Raw genomic sequence first — 17,932 nt, forward strand, 5'->3', positions numbered from 1 at the left:
TGAAATGTTCTAGTTTTTTATTCCTAGAGTTAGGTCAAAAAAAAATATATAAAAGGTCAAAAAACAGTTGAAGAGAGAAACAACAAGAAGTGAATTAAGCTTAAGAGCAAAAGATTGTGAAGAAGAAAAAAAAAAAGAAAAAAAGTACAATACTCCTTGGAATAAGCAATGTATATACTATGCCTGGCTGAATTCTAAATGGAAAATTTTTGTAGACATTAATCAATTTTGTACATGGTAAAGTAAATATTCCCAATAGATAGATAAAATGTAACTGGTGTTATTTTCTAGGGCAAAAATTGAGCCTTTGTCCTCAAGGTTACAGCAGAAAGTAAATGCTGCATATAAGTGCTTGCAGCAAACAAACCAGATGACACACAAGTTTTTTTAAAATGTCATGTTTTAGCAAAAGCTCTTAAAAATCATTTCCCTTCCATAGTTTTTTCCAGCTGCAACAGCCAGTGGATTTGGTTATTTTTGCCCCACTGGTGCTCTGAGGTCCTGGCTGTCATTAGGAAACTATCTGGAATGAGTAAAGTGTGCCTCATATAATGGGAAACCAGGCAAGAAGGGACGGTTTAATCTTCTTGACTGTTGTAAGTCTAGTTTCTAGAGAATAACTGCAAAACTGGAGCTTGTCCTTTGATGTTTCTGAAGATCTTATAGTATGACCAAGCATCAGCTTTTCTGTTGCTATGCTCAGTTTGTTGTCTGGATGGGTCATTTGGCAGCCCACTCTGTCAGCATGTTTATGTGCTAAGCAGACTGCAGACAGATGATTGCCACTGGCTGTGATGTGATTTTTTTCACATTTTCAGGTGTCCCCTAGCAGTCATCTTTGCCTCTTCCTCCAGAACTGGCAGAATGTGTGATGAGAGACGTCCTCAACCCTCGTAGTGCTGTATCACCTACTTCACCTTCATTTATTAAATAACAGCAGTTTTTAAAGTGTTTCAGGTTTGCCCGGTTGATTTGGTACTGAAACAGGTGAGGAAGTCTTACCTGAGCTGTTCTGCCAGCTTTGCTCTGAAAGCATTAACCTCAGGCAGAGGAGCTGTGATAAATGGTGGGAAACTGTAACACACACTACCTCTAGAGACTTCTCTGCAGATAAGGTTTCACTAGAGCTGTAGATTTGGTTGATTTCCAGAAGTGCTAATATCCAAAACATGTTGAAACAGAAGGAATCTTGTAATGAGACTGGAAAAAATTCATGAAAAATCTCATGAATGGAGTTCAGTTAAAAAATGTTTTTGGTGGCTTTGAAAGCAAGTTGCTTACCTTACTGATAGAACAGGGAAGTATTTAAGGTCATAAAAATGGTTGTGAACAGAAAGGATATCCTACACTTTTCAAAGAAAAACCCACTTGTATTTTCTTGTTTTGCTTCTTACTCCTGAAACAGATTTTTACATTTCCTTGAAAAGTAACATCTTATCAAGTAGATGGCATGTTCTGATATTTCAGATGCTTTATGTAATTGCCAAAATCATATGATGCTTCCCTCTGTGTCCTGCAGTTGAACTTTGCCCTTACCAGAGCATTGTTATCACTTTATAGAACCACAGAGAAAAGTTTGAAGTGGAAATTATTTTTTTACATAATGAAAGTTAATAGTTTTCCGCATAGTAACTTTGCTTTCATATCTCTTTCAATTCAGATTAAACGGTTATTTGCAACGTAAAATGTCCATTAAAAATTGTCAGATTAAATTCAGGAATCCCCGTGTGAAATTCCATGGTTTATGCGCAAGGGTTTCATATAATTAGCTGGTTAATCTGAATTAATAATTTGCTATGATCTCCTTTTTTTTTTTTTTTTAATGCTTATTCTGCCCTCCAAAGAAGTCATGGAATTCCAGAGCTTGAAAATAATTTTTTTCTAAAAAATAAATTACCTACAAAACTCTAAAATGTGATGTCTTGAGTGCAGAGCTGCTGTACATGAACTTGTTTATTGTGTGTTGTTTTCTTGGCTTTGGGTTGCTTACTGTCAATACAGTTAGGCAGACTTACTAGAATTTAAAACACTAGCATTTTTGTGAAGGCTATTTATCTTTTTTGCTGATGTACCGTTTCTAAGAGCTATTACATTTTTCTAACCCTAAAAATGTAAAAAAGTCAAGATTTCCAGTTTATTTTTAAGCTACTGGCATGATAGTAGACATGATATTTACAAAACCATCAGGGCATTTGACAAGAATCTTGGACTGCATGCAGTCATACTGACTTCCTACATTATTGCTTACATTTTCTTTAGAAATGGTGCTTTCATTTTGCTGCTTTTATTTTTAGTATTGGGGATCCTGTCACCCCCATCAGTGCACACAAGGAAAACGATACAGCACTGGAGCAGCACTGCTGTTGTGGGATGAAGAGGCAGTGGACACAGTTTGCATCCAAAGACATATGCCTTGGGGTCTGACCCATCAGAACATGCAAGCCTGGCCCAGATTACTATAAGAAGGTAAAGGAGGTGCTTGGATGGGTGTGTTGCATGTCTTGAGTCTGGAAACACATATTGCTCCCCAGCCTTGGTCAATACAGCAACACAGAATTAGAGGCAGAAAAAGCGTGGGGCTTGAGTCAACTCATGGTTGGATAGGCAAGGGTCACAGAAGGTAGTGATGCAGCAAGATGAAGCTCATACAGCAAAATGAGCTCAAGCTCTAATCAGTCTGAAGGTTAGACTTCAGTCAATTCAGGAAGTTTTATTGACAGGAACCCTGTGAGAGAGGACCACACAAAGACACATCTGATTAATCTGACCAGCTCTTGCTATCTTAAATTCGATGGGCAAATAGTTTTAGGGGAAAATAGGGTTAACATATTTATGCTGCATAAACTTTGTTTGTTCTTCTGAGGAAAAACTCTGTGGAAATTTCTATGCTTGCAGCCAGCATGCATACTGCTGTGCAGTGCAGTTTACAGTGAGACTAGTAGTATTCCAGTTATAGCTGACCCCAGAAGTCTAATCTTTTGCTAAACAATTTGAAGTGTTTTCTTCCTAAACGCTAACTCAAATGTTTACTGACTACATAAAACTGTTAATGGTAGGGCTGCTAAGTGCAAGTGGAATACATGAGGCCTTAATTGCAGAGTATGACTCAAGAGGAGAGCACAGGGAGTCTGGGTGGGGGATGAAGGAGGGACTGGATAATGACAGGACACAAAGGTGTGTGTATGCAAGGGAAAAAACCTGGGGCTTTGCTGAGTTTCCAGTTTTGGTCCAGGTTGAAATGCGGAAGACCTGTTTGAGTCATGAAACCTGGAGACAGATTTTTAGCTCTCAGTGAAATAACGTTGGTGGCCTATATGGAAATATAAATGGATTCATCTCAGGAACCCCCAGGGACATGGTAGGTGCGTGTGGTTCTGGCACTTGCAGCCACTGAGCAGGAAGGGCAATGGTGCTGAGCTGCCAGTGGTTGAGGAATACAGTGCAGCGTGGGATGCCCAGCAAGCCTTTTGATCAGCATATGGGACTTGGCAATCTTGAGGCTCACTCTTGCCAAGGGTTGGATTTGTGAAGAGTTTCTGTAATGTGCAGCTATTGCTTCAGGGTATATGATTGAAGTTCATAGCAGTTACCTGTAAAATTTGCTAAATCCAACTACTGTCTCCTGCTCCACCCCCACCAGCACCCACCATCCCATACTACATTAGATGTACATTAGTATGCCTGTTTAAAACTTTGCTGTATATCAGTGATTCTATTTGAAATGCAGTGAGCACCCAACTGTAGCATGTAACAGCATCCTTGATTCAAACAACTCTTTTTTTCAAAAGTTAGAGCATTTAAAATAAAATCAGGGAAACACAGTGCTTATGGACTGAGGCAATCGGATTCCTCTGGAACAATATGAAACAAGACTTAACAACAAACTGCTGAGTGGTACCACCGTGTCAGTGGGTTACTTTCTTCACAACTTTTGGCAAAGGAGGAATAATTGCCACAAAGAAATCATTGCTTTACTCTTGGAGATGAGATTCAAAAGATTTAGATGCTATGTCTCTGCCTTCACTGATGCTATTAATTGGTTTTGAGACACATCCTCATTTTGTCATTTCTAAAGGTGAAGGCTGTTCTGTGTTTTGTTAATGATGACAGCACTGCTGAGAAAAAGGAAGGTCTAAAATATTTAACTTTAAGAACATGACAGATTAAATAACCTGGGGGGTCCTAATAATCATCATTCACAATGTAGGAGATGACAAGGTGAAATTTCGAAGATGACATTTTGTCACTTGTGGTAGTCACTTAAACTGACAAAAGCTATACATTCTGCTCTGCAGCTTCTTTACTCTAATTGGGCCAATTTTACTATCATGCTATTATCCTGCAGAGCAGAACTGGTGACAAACAAAGAAGCTTTTGTGATCTCAGTTGAACATTATTTCATGAGCTCAAGAAAATATCTTGCCAAAAAAGAATGAAAATTGTCCCTGCATTTTGTGACTGGCCAGAAGCTATATCTGTCTGCAAAAAGTCTCATCTGTATTTTAGTTCCTGCTTGCGTATCGTGGGATCTTGCAGAAGGGGCCACAAGTCAGATGAGCTATAATTACATTTGGGATTTTTCCTTATGCATGTTGTAATAACTTACCTTGGGAAATGGCAGAGGAAAAAGAGGTTAAACTTCCATTCCCTCCCTCTCTGCAGTTCTGGCAGCCTGCTTTAATTTAACCTTATTTTCTATTACACACCAGCACATAGTAATTCCATTTAAGTATATAATAATAGTACAAGACTTGATTGTGTTAGCACATGCTTCTTTGTAGATATTGGGAAACTTAATCCATTTTAGAAATGTTTGAACTTTGGAAAAAAATTTATCATCAACAGCTACATGAAGAGTAGTAAGGAAGTGATTCTATAAGCTGTTAATATAGTGTGAAATACTGAAAGAGCCCATTTTGTTAAGACTAAAAACATCTTATTTATGACCATTCAGAAACTTTGGGCAAAAAATATGTTTAGTAATACACATTTGTTAACATGGAATGAAATTACACTAGAGTGTAACATAGAATGTATGCAGAGTGGGCATGTATCCAGCTCATCCAAAGTACAGTCATTTAGCGAAAGCGTTAAGCTGTTAAAATCTATTGCCATCAAGAAAACGTTGTTTATTATAATATGGGTTGTTTTTCTGCATGACACAAGTAGGAAAACGCCATTAGTAATGCTGTCCATGCCTCAGACAAAGATAGCCTTTGTTTTTATCCGCTAAACGAGATGTTTATATTCATTGTTTTGGAGAAACTAAAATTGGAAAACTGAAGGTAAATATTTCTCTCAATCCTTTAACACATTTAAGTCTGCAGGGTTCAAATTAAGTGATAGTGGTGGTATGTAGTTAATCAGCATTATGTAAGGCATCAAAATATTATTATTATTATTATTATTATTATTATTATTATGGTGTCTCTTTTGGCTGAAGATTACACGTCTTTCCAGATTTTCCCTCTTGCCCTTTACTCCATCTACATATGTTACAATTCATAGTCATAGAGTCATAGATTAGTTTGGGTTGGAGAAGGCCTTTAAATACCATCAAGGTCATCCTCCCTGCAATGAGGAGGGACAACTTCAACTAGATCAGGTTGCTCACAGCTACATCCAACCTGACCTTGAATGTTTCCAAGGCATCTAACACCACTCTGGACAACTTGTTCCAGTGTTTCACCTTCCTCACCTTCCTTATATCTAGTCTGAATCTGCCCTCTTTCAGTTCAAAACCATTAACCATTGTCCTTTTGCAACACACCCTACTAGAAGTCTGTCCCCATCTTTCTTATAAGCCAACTGTAAGTACTAGAAGGCTGTAATAAGGTCTCCCCAGAGTTCTCCAAGTTAAACAGCCTCAACTCCCTCAGCCTTTCTTTATAGGAACATATTTCATCCCTCTAACCATTTTTGTGTCCCTCCTCTGGACCCTTTCCAACAAGTCTATATCTCTCCTATGCTGAGGACCCCAGAGCTGGATACAGTATTTCAGGTGGGGTCTCAACAGAGCAGAGCAGAGTCACCTCCCTCAACCTGCTGGCCACAGTCCCTTTTTATGCAGCCCAGGATGTATTTGGCACCACTCAGATTGGTGTTGTCCGCAAACTTGCTGAGAGAACACTTGTTCCCACTGTTTGTGACACTGATATTAAACACTACTGTTCCCTCCTCTGAGGGTCACCCCTCACCAACAATCTCCACACCACAGTCAATCTAGACATTGAAGCAGATTATCATTTACCAGCTTCTGACTTCAGTTTTGTTAGCTAGGAGCTCTTACATCTCATTTCCAGGTACCTAGCTGTTACTTTTCCCATCTTGAAATTCCAGGTCAAATATACCTCATTCTTGTTGCATGAAGTTTGCAGCTTCCACATGAAGTATGCTCATTTCTATCTCTGCAGCTACGTGTACTCATGTAGCCCTATGTGAACTCGAGCGCCCATCACACTGCTGGCCCACCAGTGCTGCTCCTCAGGGCACGACTTCTGCTACATCATCAGTGCTACTCCACTGCTCCATGGCCTCCCTCAAGTCCATCTACTCTGCATTTCTGGCTGTGTACAGACCAACAGCTACAGCTCTCATTCTTGTCCATACCCTAAATTCTGTCACCCGCAAATCCTGTTACCCTGTGTCCCAGTCCACTAATCCTACTCTCTACTCTTCCTCACCAGTCCTTTCTGTACCTCACTTATTTCCCTCTGTATCTGACTACTACTCTTTCTTTTTTACCTCTCTTTCTTCCAAGGCTCTTTAAGGCTCTCCAAGGAAGGCTGAAAGTCTCAGCAGGTTTATCTCTTCCTCTTAGGCCAGAATCCTTTCATTGTCCGTCAGGAATTGAGAAGTGCCAAAGCTCCCTGAGCAGCTTAGTTTTTTCCTCCCAAACTCATCCTGCCCTGGACTTCTTACAGAAAAGCCATAATAAACTGCTGAAATCTGAAAAAAAGGATGCCATTCTCACAGGATAAGCTGTGGTTTCTACTGAAAAAGCCTGGTAAATGCTACTTACTGGGCAAGAAGTGCACCAACAACATTCATGAAATGCATTATGAAGGAGTCTGTATCTAGTAGAACATGTTCTGTCAGAGAATTCTTCTAGGTGGTACAGGACTTTAAAGAAAGGTCTTAAATGGGACTGACACAAAGCAATATAGTAATTATTTGGCAGTGCATAATATCTTTATTTAGAACAATAAAGTATATGTATATAATGTAAATTCCAAATTTAAACTGGTATAAAAAAGGATGTGGGAAAACATCTATCTTCAAGAGGACACATATGTACACACATCACATTTTATAAACTTTGTTGATTACCTTCAGTCAGAATGTAACTATGCAAAACTGTGCTGACATTTACATTTAAATAAATGAATTTACCCATGATGCAACCAGCAAATGTCTGTGTCTCTGTCACTTAAGAGTCTGAAGTTTCCGTGTTCCATCAATTTGATAACATAATAGCAACATCCCACCATTACTGTAGATCTGCATTTAAGGCAGTTGAATCAGATTCCCAAACTGAAGAATGTTGGATAACTTTAAATGTAAATCTAACTCAAAAGATCAGTATTTTACATATACAGCTAGATTTTCAATTTAATAGTTGTATTGTATGTACTGAACAGTTTCAGCACATTACAAAGAGAGAGCAACAGAGAAAACAGAGCTGGTGAAGATGAGAATCTAAAAAAATGTGCTGGTTGTACACATACTCCATAGTTAAGCACATTTATAGTCAAGCACATTTTATAAGCAAGCTTATAAAATGACCTTGTGATGAAATAAGTACCATTAATTCATTCAAGTAAACACAAGTCTAAACAGAGTTACTCAGCATACCACTATCTGGTGTTTTTTTTCCTCACAAGGCCCTTAATAATTGCATGCAAAAGTGAACTATTTCAAAGGAAACCTAAAAACGTTAAGTTTCTCACCAAATCACAGATATACAAAAGCCAAATTTGGCTGACTTTTGTATAAAAAAAATACAATACCAATTTCCCCCCAGTTTCAAGAGGAAGGGTGTTAATTTTCCAACTGTGTTAATGCATAGGCTCTGTCTACCCAAACAGAAGACTGAAAAACTGATCACTCTCCAGAAGTTAAATAGCTTACAGTGGAATACAGAGGCAACTAAAGGTCTACTTCTGCCACCCCGACTCCCACTGAACAGTAACTTATTCTATTTCCATTTATTTCAAAGATGTCTCACAAGTCAGTTGTCCTTCAAAATTTGACTATGTCCAAAGATCTCCTCAGTGGCCACAAAAAGTTTCCAATAAATTCACAATCCCATTTCCAGTGCCATGCTATCTACTGTATCTATAGAATGTCTAGAAGCATCCTTCTGCTTTGCAAGAGAACTAAGAACAGATGATGTGATGTTCAGATTTCTCAAAAGGGGTTGCTGAGAACAGGAAAACCACGAGGTCGAACAACAGTTCTGCTACTCCATGTGTCATACGACTTTTGCTGCATATTCAAAGAACAAAGTTTGTGATGTGAAGGTGGGAAGTTTGTCCATGAATTTTCTTTCTATTCTCATATAGCCTTACATTTCCCTTGTTCCACAGAAAGATTAAAGCATCTAACATTATTTGAAAGTGATTTAGCTACTACTTTAAGGTGTTGCTCCTGGAAGGTGAATATTTTGTCGCAATCTGTGTTTAATGCACGTTTCAATTCATAGCTGAGATTTTCTGTAGTACTGAATAGTAGACTAAGAAGCCTAAAATATCGCACATTTTGAATATTGAAGTATAATTTGGAGCACACCAGTGTGCAACATTATTGTGTATTTGATTTTCTGGAAGGAATTAATTTAGGAACAAGAACATTAATAAACACGAGATTATTGTTTGACTAAATCTAAGGTTGTTTTTTAAAACTTCAAATGCATAAACTTGCCTTAATATCATATTGTATGAAGCATTTAAGGTTTTTGTACAATGCTGTTGGATACTTTTCCATTCAGTCAAAAACAAAACACAGTTATTCTCTGCATTACCAATAAGATGCAAATTTCCATCAAATAGGTCATATTGACTTTTTTTTTTAGGGTAATTCTTAAATAGGTTTGAAACTCAAAGTCTGAGGGCCTTGTGAGTAAGGAACTACACAATGTCAAAGGGGACTTAACCGCAGACAGGGAATTCTGTTGGTTGAGGAATGCACTTGCTTTTTAGATGTGATGAGCAATCTTGATTATTAATTGGATGAGTTCTATAGGAGCATCTTTCTGAATAAACATGAAGCTTCTCACACTAAGCTTCTTTTGATCTTGTCTAAGAGAAGTTCCTCAGATGATGCAAAGTTCTGTTACACTTAATGTAATTATGCTAATTTATACCAGCTGAGTAGGACTCGAGGACCCTTTGCTATCCAGGAAGTGCAAAAAAGGGCCTGACTATAAATAAAAATTCCACATGATCAAATCCTTGCATCAGTGAATTCATGAGAAGTTTTAACAGTGATCTCAGTAGAGTAAAAATTCCACGCAGAGTGGCTACATACACACATCAGCTCTGTCATCAAACATGGTAAGGTTCTGAGGTTTTTTCTTTTTAGTAAGTACATAAGACAGTTTTACCAATAATACACACACAACATACATACATATATGCACACATCCGTATATATTATATGTATGACATATTCTTTTTATGCATGGTTCTCAGAAAATTCAGCAGAAGAAAAAAATTACACAAGAACTCTTAAAAAATTTAGTAACTATACATTTTAAAGAGAACTCCAACTTTATGCAAAACATTAAAAGGGATTTTTTTTTCTTTTTAAGTTCTTAAGTGTCTTAAACTAAAACTCTTGCTGATCTGGTCAATTTGATGACAGATGACAGTTTGACATCTGAAGAGAGCCTTTACCCTTTACCTTTCGGGAGTAAACCCCCTAATACCGATAAATAATCATAGCCATTATCTGAAAAGAGCCAAGATGAAAAGATGCACAACTACACTTGAAACTTTTACTATGGTATTTTTAGGCTTTTTACTTGAAAATACATGTCTGTACATCAGTCCTGTACATATTCCATTGATGCTATAACAGCAACAGATGCAGAAGACAAGTGGGAAACAAAGCCTTTCTCTTTTGTTTCAAAAGAATTAACCTTCAAGAGTGGAGAATGCCAGGATATTAAAGCTTACTTATCACTTAAAACACAATGCAAACATTAATTATAGCTGATGTAAGTAAAAGCTAAATACACTCTCAGTATCTTTCAGATTTCCTACACTAGACATTTAAAGACAAAGTATCAATGGCATACATCATCAGAATTTAAAACACATTTCACAGGTTTGTCTTTATTCTGATGTTTGAATGCAATTCAGACTCTTTACTTTCCCTTAGCATGGCTGGAAATTTCACCAGTGTTCACATATCCAGCAGTTACTCTGAATGCTTCGAAGCTCTGTGAGGTACATTCACCTCCTGTTTTCTTCGTCTTCATCCAGTATTTGCTGGACCACCAACGCTGATAAATTCTTGAGGCTTTCTGGGGTGGGCAACCAGCCACCTGGCACCCGACAGAGACCACATGTTGCTGCAGACACGGCCTTTGCCAGGCATAAACACAGTTCCTTATAAGTAAAAGTCTAGAACTCTAGTTCATGGCATAACTTTACTTTCGAGTTTTATATACAACATTGAAGAGTATGTTATCTGTATCCATTTCTGCGTTTTCTGTCAGTTCAGAGACCTCCATCTGAAGACATCAACGTAAGGTAGAAGACACAAAATTTAAATTAAGGATGGAAAGGTATTTATGACTTGCAATGATTACACACAGTTGGAGGCATTTGAATGATGCTCTTTGTTCAGGACATACTTTGTTTGCCAGAGTCAGATGAAAGTACTAATGCAATTAGAAATCCTCAAATGTCACACAAGGTAGATATTCACGTAAGAGACAGTCCTGCTAAGTGCACACTCTTCTTGTATTTGTTCAATTCACTGTTGGTTTCACAGTAACAAACACAAATTGTCCTCATTTCTATATCATGTCTACGGAGTCATGGGCAGCAACAACAGATGCAGACTCAGTCTGTCACTCCAGAAGGAATACGAATGTGCTTAAAGCTGCTTCATTTATGAAGCGAACATGGAACTGTTACCTGCTTGAAGAGAAAAACGGAAACTGATTTTGCTGATTAGTCTTCCTCTTCATATAACTAAAAAGTAGAGCTTTTCACAGACATAAAACAGAGATGCTTTTTCTTTATCATTTTGGAAGCAGATAAATTTAATGACATTGTATAGACATTTCTTTACTCAGAAAAAAAATGTTGTAAGATGTACTTTCCTGGTCAAGAACACACTTGCCTGCAAAAGCTCATCTAAGGTGATGAAACAACCCCCATGGTTTTACAGGTTGTTTGTGCATTTTGGTATTGGCAATCTCCGGCAGCAAACTTCCCTTTGAAGTCATCTTGGACAAGTCAATACCAAGCTGAGTTTATATGTTTGGAAAAATTGAATGACTTGTTCAGTGCAGTGAATTCCCTTCTCACTGAGGAGAAAAGTAGTTAAGGAGACTGAAACTCACTCAAGTTGTAGCTAACCTGATCACATCAAACACCTAACAGTGACCACTATAGGACGAGCTGCAAAACCTGGATCACCTCTTTACTCTTACATTGCTCTTTCCACTCATGATATAAAATGAACCATTCAGCGCTGCCTGAATCTTCCAGACTCTTTCATAGATGCCATGGGTTAAGTACAGCACAGTTCCTGTGGTAAGAAGCCCCCTGCCAGAGAAGCACACCATTCTGCAGAGGACAGCTGGAACCAAGAAACCTCACTTGCCTTTGCTGTTCACTCTTGCATACTAAAGCAAGAATGATGCATCTGATGAGGCTACAGAGACTGCAAACTGTGCTGACTAAACAACAATTAATAAAAGCTCAGCTCTGCTTGGCCTGTTCTCCTCCACTCACCTGCTACTTTTAGCAGATTGTGTTTTTAGTTCATATTGCTTTCAACAGCTGTAAGACAACAGCTCTGTATCAGCTCTTGAGCCAAAAAGGAGTAGCAGTAGCTATCCTTCATTTTGGAATTCCTGCACATTTCATTTTGAATCATTCAAGTTAAAAGTCAAATATCTAAATTAATGGTACAGGATTAACTCAATTAGTTGTTAAAGATCTTATGCAGCTTATTGACAGAAAGATGTATTTTTTTTCCTAAAATGGACTGCTGAATTGCAGCAGCTGAAAGTAACCTAAGTCTATGGTAAAACCGTCACCAGAGCAACTTACCAGTACATGAAACAGTAACAGTGTTGAGGGAAAAAAAGCAACAGCTACACTTGTAGATGTTCCTTTTCTTTTTGCTGCAACATACTGTGAAAAAAAAAGGTACTTTATTAGTATAACAATAGTCTTTTAATTCCAATAGAATAGAAAGGTCTGTAAATTAGTTTAAATAAAAGGGAACCCAAAGTATTATAATTATATTTGCTATTAGTTCCTCCTATTTGTAGATGAATATCCCTAATTTCTCAGGAAGGTGAAATTTCTTCTCTCTGCCATATATGCCAACACACATGCCATATATTTAGGAAGACATCTGATGGAGAATGCAATCTGTCTAAATTTCCTGCTAAGGCCCTCTCTTGCATTTAACTAATTTTTTCCTCTTTTCTTTCTATAAAACAATGTTTTATATTTCCTGTGAAGTTAAAAGGAAGACGTATGTTCCTTTTCACAGGTTTAAATATCTGTGAGGATGAGATGCAGAATGAGTTACTCATAGCAACTAATATACCTGCTGAATATACAGTCTTTCATTCTATATATTGTACATGAATGAAATTTGTTTTAAGGATTTATTATTTTAGCAAGCCTAAACACACTGAAAATTGCAGCTTCTGTGACCAAACTGCTAGGTCAGAACTTTGCCTATTTCTGTGTTCAACAGTGGGCAGCACAAGACATTTCACACAGTGTGAGACGACTACAGTTTGTGTCCTTCTACCATCTGCATCAGATCTTTCTGATGTCCCTCAGTTAAAATCTGACCAAACATCATAAAATATGAAGTTAAACAATACTCTCAAAATGCTATAGCACGAATATCCCTAAGTCCTTTTCTGGATTTCATGGAATTCTTTGCCCAATTCATATCCAAGGAACTTCAAAGTTATTTCTAAGGTATATTTGATTGGTTGAGTGACATAGAACTTTTTCTGTTGAAAAGTCAGATAAAACCATGTTTACGCATGAGTTTAACTATGAACAAAGCCTTGAATCATTTCGGGATGACAGCTGGAAGTGATTGGGATTTTAATGAGTCCTCATTAACTTTTTACAAGCATAAAAAACCTCCCTGGAAAACACGATATCCTGGGGAATACAAAAAAGTAAAAGAATAGAAAAAACGTTAATGTAAAAAGTATTTAACGGGATTTAGGAACACAACCAGGAAGACACTGCTTTCTATTTATTTCCATAATATCAGCCTAGCTTTACACCACATAGCAAACAATAACATTCATTTTATTTTGTTGCTTCCCCTTTAGGTCTCAGCAATCCTTTTTCACAGTGGGAGTAAGGACAGACAAAGCAAAGGTAATGTCCTCTTTACAGAATTTTGTAAGCAGAAATATTCTCCATATCAATTTCTATATTTACACCAGAAGGTTCTTTAAAGGGCACACCCTAAGCACATATTTTACCTGTGCAGCAAGACCTTGTGTTTGCGGGTTTTTTGTATTTGTCATAGAGCTAGAGAGTAACAGGAAGTAGCTCTCAGAGATAAAATCACACTTGCAAATGCAAATATCAAGTGAAATACTATACCTTATCTCATTTTCCTCTTGACAGTCATGACACTGTGTAGTTTCAACACTTTCTGGTCTGGATTCAGGATGTGTTTTCTAGGAAGAAAATGCATTAAATATAAATATTTTAAAGCTTTCTTTAGTAACTCACTCAACAATTGCTGTATGTTTCAATTTGTTCAGATTTTCAGTATCAAAGTCAGCTTGCAAAATGCCGGTCAAATCTTGCCCTCTAACATACATCTGCTACTGATATAATTTTACTGTTGAAGTCTTTGTATTGTAGGCAGGGGCACAAGGGGCAAAAGCAAAAAAATTCTATTCCCAATATACAATAGGAGAAATGGAGAACTGGGTGAATCCCGCATTTTTAGTTTCCAATTAGAGAGCAATCATGCTGATAAGAAAGGATTTGCACTTTGACAGTGGAATTCAAGAATCTGACACACAGATTTACAACTGCATGTCACAGTTCAGTGAAAATCAGAAGAGGTGTCTCTTGTTTTCAAATGCAGAATGGTTCTGCTCTTCCCACCTCCCCCATAGCTAAGAAACGTAGTATCACTATGTAAACAATTAAATGTAGCATTTCTTACCTTCCAGTATATGGCTCCCAAAATAAAGCCAATAAGAAGAGACAGCAATGATGTCAATGCTATGCTGATCCCTTGCAGGCTGGAGCTGCGAATGAAGCCAAGCGCTTCTTCTGTAATTAAAGATACGCTGTTAGTGAAGACAGATTTATAGCAGAAAACCATCTTCAGGGCAACACTATTAGCAAGAGCACTTTCATGCACCACCTACATAACAGCATCTTAAATAGCAGAACAGATACTTCAAAGTGCTATGTGCATGAAGAGCACTTCATACAAAAATCTTACAGGAAGTTTTTGACCACAAGGATGCTTCACCCAATTCTGAAATAACTGTGTTGAAAAGTACCAACACTAATTTTCTTTCTGTCAACTGTAGAGAATTATCTCTTTCCCACACTTCAAAGTTTTGGATTTATTAATTTTTGGAGGTCTGACTTTGAAACACAAAGTAATTCTCTGGAAAAGAATATATGTCAATTTGTGTATTTTTTTAAGTACCATCAGAGACCTCCCACTGACTAGCAGACAGACACTTTGCCTTGACACTAACGAATGATCAACATGAGGCCACTTGAGGGTAGTTAATTTAACAAAATAAGCTGACCACTTCTAACATCTTCTTGGAAAGGTGCCACTGACTTCAGTAAAATCAAACCCTTGGTACCTTGAGGCCTAGCTGTGTTTTATTTGGTTATAACCATTTCTTGATAGCTTTTACATTTTAAATGAAGGAGCAGCAATCCTAGTCTTTCCATTTCCCTCACAGGGAGCTGCACGCATGCTGAGACTAAAATTTGGCCTTGAAGTTATTTAATCAAGAGCAGGATGTAAAAAGTCCTACTGAGTATAGGTGATTGGATACATAGAAAGGAAAATGAACTGACAGAACTCCAAATTTGTGTGACTCATGCAAACACAAATGTCTAAGCACATACAGTATGATATATTGGGTCAAACAATGTATGTTTAGTACATTATTAAACAGTCTCCAAAAAGTGCTGTAGTTTAGAAAGGAGCATCTTATAATTAACTAACAACTAATTTTCAACTTTCTGAGATTTTCTGGTTGACATTTTACAAGTTTTAGACCAATATCCTTTTTAATCTCTGAAATTCAGTTGTGTTTTCTAGCCTCAATGAAGAGAGAACTAAAAAGTAAGACAGGATAAAGTCTGTATCTTATATATTCATATAATACATATCTCTGTATCTCATACACTGTTTACAAAGTATAGATTCTGACTGTAGTGGCTTGAATTTCACTTAGATCTGGAGGACTCGTCGCGCTAAAAGGAAGCATCAGTCAAGCAGAACTGATACAAGCTTACCGTGAAAGAAATCTGTCTACAGAGGAGAAGGGAACAAAGTTCTACAGAGGTGAACATCAACTGAAAAAGAGAGGCTATTGATTAGTCTGCCTCTGCCTGCTCAGAAATTTAAGAAAAAATCAGAAAATAATTGGGGGGACATATCTTTTCTAACTTTCTCACACAGATTAGGTACAGAGGATGTTTGGTTGCAGAACTGATCTTCAGAGAAACTGGGCAAACTCAAGTGGTGTAGTGCTAGACTAAACAACTCAAAAAAGCCTTCCTGTCATTACTTTATCTGAACTGTATTCCCAGAAGAAAATTCCTACATTGCTCTTGTGCTCTAGGCAAAAAGGGTGCAACCCTCATTTGCCTAATGCCATTCCTCCCAGTGAGAGACTGCTGAGTTATACAACTAAATTATGTAAATCATACGGGGATGGTCATGTATTCCAGATTCTGCCCTGCAAACTTCAGAAAAAAAATTAAAAAGTGAAATAAAAGTCAAAGAAAGACTCTTCAGGTCATGTAAAGCATAATGTATTTGATAACATGTTATAGTAGAGTGTATAACTTCATAAAACCTCTGCCTACCTGCAATGCTGGGCAGCATGTCATGGCAAGCATGCTGTTTTTTAAATGAACTTCTAGAGAAATGTTCTGTATGCAAGGCAACCAGTAATAGTTTAGCACCCCTGTTTTTAACAGTATTTTTCACAAACTTAATGGAATCTTAGACAACAGAAGAAACCCTTTACAATGAGGTATCTAAAACTGAAAAAAAAAAATCTGATTTTTGAGAATTTATCTCCAATGCAGATAACTTCTGCATCATCATGGAAAAATGAAAGGAATTCATAATAAGCTTTCCATGTGGGAACCTGTAACCCAAACACAGAGCCTAAATACAGTTCCATTGTGACACCCTTCCCAGTCTACCTTTTAAAAATGACAACAGATTTTTTTTCATGACTTAATATATCATGTATTAATTAATTTGAAAATTAAGTAACCTATAACTACCTTAAAAAGCAGACAACAACAGATTATTTAATTTCACATTGAAGTCCTGAAAAAAATCTTTTGAAAGATCTGGGGAGAACGAAATGAGTCATGACAGGTTTCTTCATTGCATTTTATTTGTATTAACATCTAAAACAGAACTGGGTGAAGAATTCTGAGTCTGGAGCACCTCACAGAGACTTGTGTCCTAATGAAGAAAAGGGATATAAGGAAAGCAAGCTGGCTATCATTAAGTTTTTACTCCTTCCATAGAGACCTTTTCCTCTGTTAGAAACATCAGAGCTCTACACAGAAAGATTCTGACTCCCATGAGTTGTAAAGACAGAGTAGGAGAAGGAATAGGAGGAAACCAGGTGTAACAGGAACTCTGTGAACTCTTTGGGCAATATCAGAGAAAGTGCTGGCTTTGCAGTTAGTGTATTATCCACTTTAAACAGACTCTATCCAGAAAAGTACAAAAGGGGAGTGGATGCAGGCCAGCACCTCTCAGAGCTCTCACTCTACATCTCCTGGAAGATTCCCTAAGGAGTCAAGCTCCATTGATGCTGATTTATGTATAGTCTTCATGGACATTGGGATGTTCAAGCTGCAAACAAAATATGTTTACAGAAAAAGCCACTCAACTACACAATAAAGTTACTGAGCTGCTTCCTACCTGAGCCATATGTGATTAGGATTCAAAGCACTGACTTGGTTTTTTTTTTGCCATATATGTCTCAAAGGAATTTTCAGTTTACCTCTGCTCAGCTCCAACACAATTACCACAAGATCTTATCTATAAAAATTCAGAGCAGCTCTCACCTGTTCATTAGGGTTTTCCATTAACTATGAAGTTGGAACAAAGGAACAAAGGCACAGAAGGCAACACCAATTGCAATAAGCCACGGGTGAACATTTTCAAATTGTAGTGCAATTACTGAATTAAACTATGGTATTCTTTCCTTAATTAAAAAAGGAGACCTTATTCCTAAAAGCAATCATAGAGATCTCTGTGTTTACGTATTCTTTGAGCTACTTGGTATGGAATAACAAAGCTCAATTATTATGAGGAAATTACAGGCAAAAATGGAAGAAGGAAATAGAGAACTTTTCAAGAAAATATTAAGAACATCATGGCATTAAATTGAGGGACAAGTGTTAGTAACAGCTAGTAAGTTCAAGCTTTAATCAGAGCAATGTGAGATTCA

General features: G+C 37.3%; 1 protein-coding gene across 3 annotated transcripts in view; it reads right to left on the bottom strand.

Annotated features, from left to right (window-relative positions):
• Window positions 1-7,171: 7,171 nt before the first annotated feature.
• KITLG (KIT ligand) overlaps window positions 7,172-17,932 on the bottom strand; it is a 56,914-nt gene continuing 46,153 nt past the window's right edge. For 2 of the 3 annotated variants that reach the window (XM_050324938.1, XM_050324936.1), the window contains exons 7-10: window positions 14,413-14,522; window positions 13,836-13,912; window positions 12,294-12,377; window positions 7,172-11,150 (exon numbers count right to left, since the gene is read on the bottom strand). In XM_050324938.1, coding sequence (XP_050180895.1) covers window positions 12,338-12,377; window positions 13,836-13,912; window positions 14,413-14,522 — 227 coding nt within the window. In that variant the 3' untranslated portion in view covers window positions 7,172-11,150; window positions 12,294-12,337. The remainder of the gene's footprint in view (window positions 11,151-12,293; window positions 12,378-13,835; window positions 13,913-14,412; window positions 14,523-17,932) is intronic. The other variant, XM_050324937.1, reaches the window with a different exon arrangement.

This window comes from Myiozetetes cayanensis, unplaced genomic scaffold, assembly GCF_022539395.1.
Source record: "Myiozetetes cayanensis isolate MyiCay16 unplaced genomic scaffold, myiCay2020 scf3, whole genome shotgun sequence".
NCBI lineage: Eukaryota > Metazoa > Chordata > Aves > Passeriformes > Tyrannidae > Myiozetetes > Myiozetetes cayanensis.